General features: G+C 33.5%; 1 protein-coding gene across 3 annotated transcripts in view; it reads right to left on the bottom strand.

Moving 5' to 3' along the window:
- Positions 1-1,594: 1,594 nt before the first annotated feature.
- LOC107695837 (membrane cofactor protein-like) overlaps positions 1,595-6,548 on the bottom strand; it is a 9,287-nt gene continuing 4,333 nt past the window's right edge. The window contains exons 8-12 of one of the 3 annotated variants that reach the window (XM_016495910.1): positions 5,813-5,866; positions 3,889-3,942; positions 3,526-3,549; positions 3,103-3,159; positions 1,595-2,308 (exon numbers count right to left, since the gene is read on the bottom strand). In XM_016495910.1, coding sequence (XP_016351396.1) covers positions 2,271-2,308; positions 3,103-3,159; positions 3,526-3,549; positions 3,889-3,942; positions 5,813-5,866 — 227 coding nt within the window. In that variant the 3' untranslated portion in view covers positions 1,595-2,270. Of the gene's footprint in view, positions 2,317-3,102; positions 3,160-3,525; positions 3,550-3,888; positions 3,943-5,026; positions 5,084-5,449; positions 5,474-5,812; positions 5,867-6,548 lie in introns of all 3 variants that reach the window. The other 2 variants (XM_016495911.1, XM_016495912.1) reach the window with 2 other exon arrangements.

Genomic DNA, 6,548 nt, shown 5'->3' with positions numbered 1-6,548 from the left:
GTGTTGTTGTGAAACATACATTGTATATTCTACAGATTCAAATGAGCAGTTCACGTCACTAGATTTGCAATCAGAGCAATGCATTGTAATCATGTTATGAACATCCTTTTTTCTAGTTGAAGGATTAAACTACCACTAAATATCTCAATTGATTGCTCCTTGTAATGATGATTTTAAGGACAATGTTGACTGAACGTTTTTTTTGGCAGCCTTGTGATACAGAAAGCAGCTATGCATGTTGAATTTTGCAATACGAAATGTATCTGCTGATGATGGAGCAACTGGTCTCGCAAAATCTAATTTTACATTAGACATTTGTCAAAGTGAATCAATGCTCAAGTCTGCGATATCTAAAAACTAAACTAAAATGATCAAACGGAAAATATTTGCGTTATGTTTTGACCATGGAGCTTTTATTTTGAGACCATCCAGGCACCTACAGATCTCAGTGAAATACACAATTGCAAGAGGTGGATTTATAGATCAACTTTGTTGAATTTCAGCGTTTGCACCGTCAAAGAGTCAAAGTAGTGGTTCCAAACCATTATTCCAAACAACAGCTAATTGCTACAATAAAACAGTATGATACATATTTGAAATTGCAAGCTGAAAAAAAAAACAGTTAGGCAGTCAAATTCAACACACACACAAAAAAAAACACTTATTTGGGAAAAGATTTTGCTGTTAAAATTGAATTACTTGACAAATTTAACAGAAATGGTTGAAAATATTAGCTGAACTAAACCACAGATAATTTTACATAACTGCAATTTGGCAAGAGCAAATTAGATAAATTACAGCATTTTAAAACAAAACTTAAAAAAAAAATCTACAATCAGGAAAGAAAAGTACTGAATTCTCTTTTATTTTTCTTCATTAGATCTAAGTGTGTAATCAATAGCAAAGCATTTCTAATGTAATTAGAACCTAAACAAACTCTGCTCTACGCAGTGTTAGACAACCCTGAACAAAAACTCTAGTAGAATGAAAAGGCACTAAGTACTTCAACAGGATTAGACAAAACATTTCATTTCAAATCTGCACTGCAAATCACATTCTGCAGAATATTTACTGGAAGGTTAATATATACATCCTGTTTTATCCAAATGAAAAGTAATAGGCAAAATTAAAAATAAGCTTTATTGACTTCACAAATACTATGGAATAGTTACAAATTCAAACAATCTCTTTTAAATCAGAATTGATCAGACTTTCTACATAAATATTCATGCTAAATTTAGCTCTCAACCAAATCAGTGAGGTATGGGACAGTCAGTGCACTTCTTTTGGTGTGAATCTTCAGACATTCTCAGCAACATCATTAACAGAAGAGTGATCACTGCATCAACAGTGTTGAAAATTAAGTTAGAAATGACAAGCAAACACTTTATAAAAGTGAAATCAACCTGACTTATGTGAAGACGGATCTTTTTCAGAGCACAGCATGGGGTGAAGTTAGCGACTGCTAGAAAGGAGTTTGTTCAAATTAAGCTGGGCTTTTCAAAGCAACAGTGGGTCTGATTATGGAGGAATTTGCTGCCAGAAATTAGTCAGCCTTTGACATTTCTGGGAAGTGCTTATTTAAATGATATATATATTTAACTACCTGCTCAAAAAAAGTGGCAGTCTACTTTTTCAGCATTCTCTGCTGAAACAGCCAAGATGAATCTCTTGATTTAAAGCAAAAAGTAGAATAAAAAATGGGCACTTAAATGCTCATGATAGAATGAACTGCTTGTGAAGCATTGTGAACGACATATCTAAAACTAAAAATGATACAACTGATCAAAAAATAAATGTCTGCAGATATATCTGCAAAAATACGAATTTTGGAAAAGGGAACGTCTACATACAGTATTCACAGCCAGGAGCCCTGTGAATAGGATCACGGCTTGAGCGGGGTAATTGGGATACTGACTCAATGTCATTTGCAATGATTCATGGGAGCAGAGATTTCTTTGAAAGATGGCGTTCTCTGCAGGATTATGGGTAGTCTAGTTCTACACCAAGGAAGAGTCATCACCTTTTCAAAATACTCATGCTTTGAGCTGCAATCCAACAGTCAGCATGTGCATGACTAAACAGCTGGTACACTAAACCTTCACCTCAAAGGAATCTCCATTTCTCATGGAAAATGTGGAAATCTTACCCAAACCTTCCTCCTGTTTTGCAACCACTGAATGCAAAGTATTAATTTATTACCCAATATCAGAGTATAAGAACAACAGCCTAGAAATCACATAAGGAGCAACTGAGACAGTGCAGATAACTTACCGATTCCTTTTGTAACACAGCACTCCAACCACAACTAATAAACAGAAAGAAATTGTGTTACAAATGATTAACCTTGATTGTAATAAAAAAAGGATAAAATTCTTATTTTAACAATGTCAGAATCCTACATAAAAAGGACAACAAAACTAATTTTCTTGAATATTTCACAAATAAAAACAAAACTGATACTGTGTGACAGTTGTCAGGGGGATTGGACGAAGTGCACAATTGGATTTATGCTCAGTGAGGGAGGTATATCAGCCCAAGTGTATATGTTTAGCACATTTCTCACACACCAGTAGATTCAGTTATGATTTAAATAGATTATAATAAATGTTGTTAATAATAAATTACACTACAATATACATTAAGTTTACTTTAAATTTAACAGTATTCAGAACAGGAATGCAAAATATAAGTTTAAAGGATTTGTTGTGGAGTGACGAGAACTTAAAAAAAAAACGTTTATTATACGTTAACTTATCTTTTTTTCCTCTCTCTGTTTCTCTCTCTCAACAATGCAATTATGGCCTTGTGTGATAATCAGGTAAGACTTATTTTTCAGAATATAAAGTCATTATCAAAAAGGTAAAATTAAAACATATTCTCTGTTTCTTTGCATTTTGTTCATTATAAAAAATGAGCTGACTGATTATATTTTTGGAAAAAATTATTTCATAACTCTTGTTTTTTCCCCCTGGAACCCAAACTCAGTCAGTTTTTTTAAAGCATAACACTGCTACAACTTAACAAAAGATTTGGTGACTGTATTGAATAAGAAGGTATAGGACATGTAGATTATCAGGTGAAATATGCAGAATTACTTACCCAGACCAATCAAAACAATCACAACAATCACAATCAGTGCAACAACCCATGGAGCTGCTAAAAAAATAAATACATTGTTTAATGGATTAAGACAAACACTTTGTAAAATGTGAAAATTAAACATAACCCAGAAGTAAATATTAATTTAAAACAAACTATAATGTCCAACTAGAAATATGACATGACCTGCAGAATGCTCAGAAACCAGCCTATTATAGGATACTCTGAATCTCTGAGCTGTCACAATCCGTCAAATATATGAACTTGCATTTACAGAAATACTAGAATTATCACATTTCATAATCCACCAGTTTCATACATTTCAGATAAAAAAGATCAAGGAGACAAGGGTGACCGTTACTGACAAGAGGAATCAACTCTACTGAATAGTACAGTAAAAACAAAAAAAAAACTAATACGTACGTGTACTTGTAGTTGTTGTGTCTCCTGTGGCATAAAAAAAATACAGTTAGGAAACCGTAAAAGAGGAGGAAAAATGTGTAGATTCTAATACAAACAGATGGATAACCTAGATGGAGTAGATTATTTAAAAAAAGATACAGTGGACAGACAGTTTAAGTAAACCGTTATGCAATTATACCAGAAATATAATTACTCTCTCATGCTAAGAAAAAAAAAAAAGAGATTATTCCCCTAACAGGCCCATTATAAAGAGCTAATAACATTAAAGGGGTCATGAACTGCCTTTTTTTTCACTGTTCTCTGAGGTCCACCTATAATGTTATCAAGATTTTTATAATAAAATATAGATTCATAAGATAATACCATTCTCTTTAGGAGCCTTGGATGGTGTGGAAATCTCAGGAGTTGTAGGTAGGGCTGAGAATCAACACATGCATTGGGTTAGGAAACTATAGAAATGTGAGTACAAGAAGTCCAGATAACCCCAGAAATAGTCACACTCTTAAAGGGGTCATGAACTGCCTTTTATATTACTTTGTAGGCTATTTTCTGTCTTGTTTTGACCCCCTCATCGGAACGCTCTGTTTGAATCGACGTGGAGGATTGTAGACTCGGAAGTAAACGCCGACTGCTATGATTGGCTAACAGTCGTGTATGTTTGACAGCCTACATCCTTCATAGATGGACGCTGCTGTGATTTCAGTTAAAAACGCATAAATACTCAGTCAGTACATACCAAATGGTATCTCAGCCAAATATTGCCCTATCCTAACAAACCATACATCAACGGAAAGCTTATTTATACAGTATATAAGTATGATGTATAAATCTCAATTTCAAAAAATTGACCCTTATGACTGGTTTTGTGGTCCAGGGTCATATTTTAGTTGGACGAAGTGCACAATTGGATTTATGCTCAGTGAGGGAGGTATATCAGCCCAAGTGTATATGTTTAGCACATTTCTCACACACCAGTAGATTCAGTTATGATTTAAATAGATTATAATAAATGTTGTTAATAATAAATTATACTACAATATACATTAAGTTTACTTTAAATTTAACAGTATTCAGAACAGGAATGCAAAATATAAGTTTAAAGGATTTGTTGTGGAGTGACGAGAACTTAAAAAAAAAACGTTTATTATACGTTAACTTATCTTTTTTTCCTCTCTCTGTTTCTCTCTCTCAACAATGCAATTATGGCCTTGTGTGATAATCAGGTAAGACTTATTTTTCAGAATATAAAGTCATTATCAAAAAGGTAAAATTAAAACATATTCTCTGTTTCTTTGCATTTTGTTCATTATAAAAAATGAGCTGACTGATTATATTTTTGGAAAAAATTATTTCATAACTCTTGTTTTTTCCCCCTGGAACCCAAACTCAGTCAGTTTTAAAGCATAACACTGCTACAACTTAACAAAAGATTTGGTGACTGTATTGAATAAGAAGGTATAGGACATGTAGATTATCAGGTGAAATATGCAGAATTACTTACCCAGACCAATCAAAACAATCACAACAATCACAATCAGTGCAACAACCCATGGAGCTGCTAAAAAAATAAATACATTGTTTAATGGATTAAGACAAACACTTTGTAAAATGTGAAAATTAAACATAACCCAGAAGTAAATATTAATTTAAAACAAACTATAATGTCCAACTAGAAATATGACATGACCTGCAGAATGCTCAGAAACCAGCCTATTATAGGATACTCTGAATCTCTGAGCTGTCACAATCCGTCAAATATATGAACTTGCATTTACAGAAATACTAGAATTATCACATTTCATAATCCACCAGTTTCATACATTTCAGATAAAAAAGATCAAGGAGACAAGGGTGACCGTTACTGACAAGAGGAATCAACTCTACTGAATAGTACAGTAAAAACAAAAAAAAAACTAATACGTACGTGTACTTGTAGTTGTTGTGTCTCCTGTGGCATAAAAAAAATACAGTTAGGAAACCGTAAAAGAGGAGGAAAAATGTGTAGATTCTAATACAAACAGATGGATAACCTAGATGGAGTAGATTATTTAAAAAAAGATACAGTGGACAGACAGTTTAAGTAAACCGTTATGCAATTATACCAGAAATATAATTACTCTCTCATGCTAAGAAAAAAAAAAAAGAGATTATTCCCCTAACAGGCCCATTATAAAGAGCTAATAACATTAAAGGGGTCATGAACTGCCTTTTTTTTCACTGTTCTCTGAGGTCCACCTATAATGTTATCAAGATTTTTATAATAAAATATAGATTCATAAGATAATACCATTCTCTTTAGGAGCCTTGGATGGTGTGGAAATCTCAGGAGTTGTAGGTAGGGCTGAGAATCAACACATGCATTGGGTTAGGAAACTATAGAAATGTGAGTACAAGAAGTCCAGATAACCCCAGAAATAGTCACACTCTTAAAGGGGTCATGAACTGCCTTTTATATTACTTTGTAGGCTATTTTCTGTCTTGTTTTGACCCCCTCATCGGAACGCTCTGTTTGAATCGACGTGGAGGATTGTAGACTCGGAAGTAAACGCCGACTGCTATGATTGGCTAACAGTCGTGTATGTTTGACAGCCTACATCCTTCATAGATGGACGCTGCTGTGATTTCAGTTAAAAACGCATAAATACTCAGTCAGTACATACCAAATTATCTGTAATAACAGATAAAGCAATAGTGATCACGTAATAAAAACAGTTACTCACACACTCACACTTGTGTGGTGCGACATTACTGTCGAATCCAATATAGTCTCACAGCATCTCTTTTCATTTCAGCCTTTCAGAAAACCCGCCGTTGAATTGTGCCTTGTTTGTAAACGAATCCGCTATTTTACTTATTTTACTAAATACTATTTATATACTACTGAATACTATTTGTGACCCTGGATCACAAAAAGTAGCACGGGTAGCACGGGTATATTTCTAGCAATAGCCAAAAATACATTGTATGGGTCAGAATTATAGATTTTTCTTTTATGCCAAAAATCATTAGGATATTAAGTAAAA

The sequence above is a fragment of the Sinocyclocheilus anshuiensis genome, unplaced genomic scaffold, assembly GCF_001515605.1.
Source record: "Sinocyclocheilus anshuiensis isolate Anshui unplaced genomic scaffold, SAMN03320099.WGS_v1.1 scaffold234, whole genome shotgun sequence".
Taxonomy (NCBI): domain Eukaryota; kingdom Metazoa; phylum Chordata; class Actinopteri; order Cypriniformes; family Cyprinidae; genus Sinocyclocheilus; species Sinocyclocheilus anshuiensis.
Note: the sequence above shows the minus strand (reverse complement) of the source record. Positions and strands in the feature narration are given on the sequence as shown.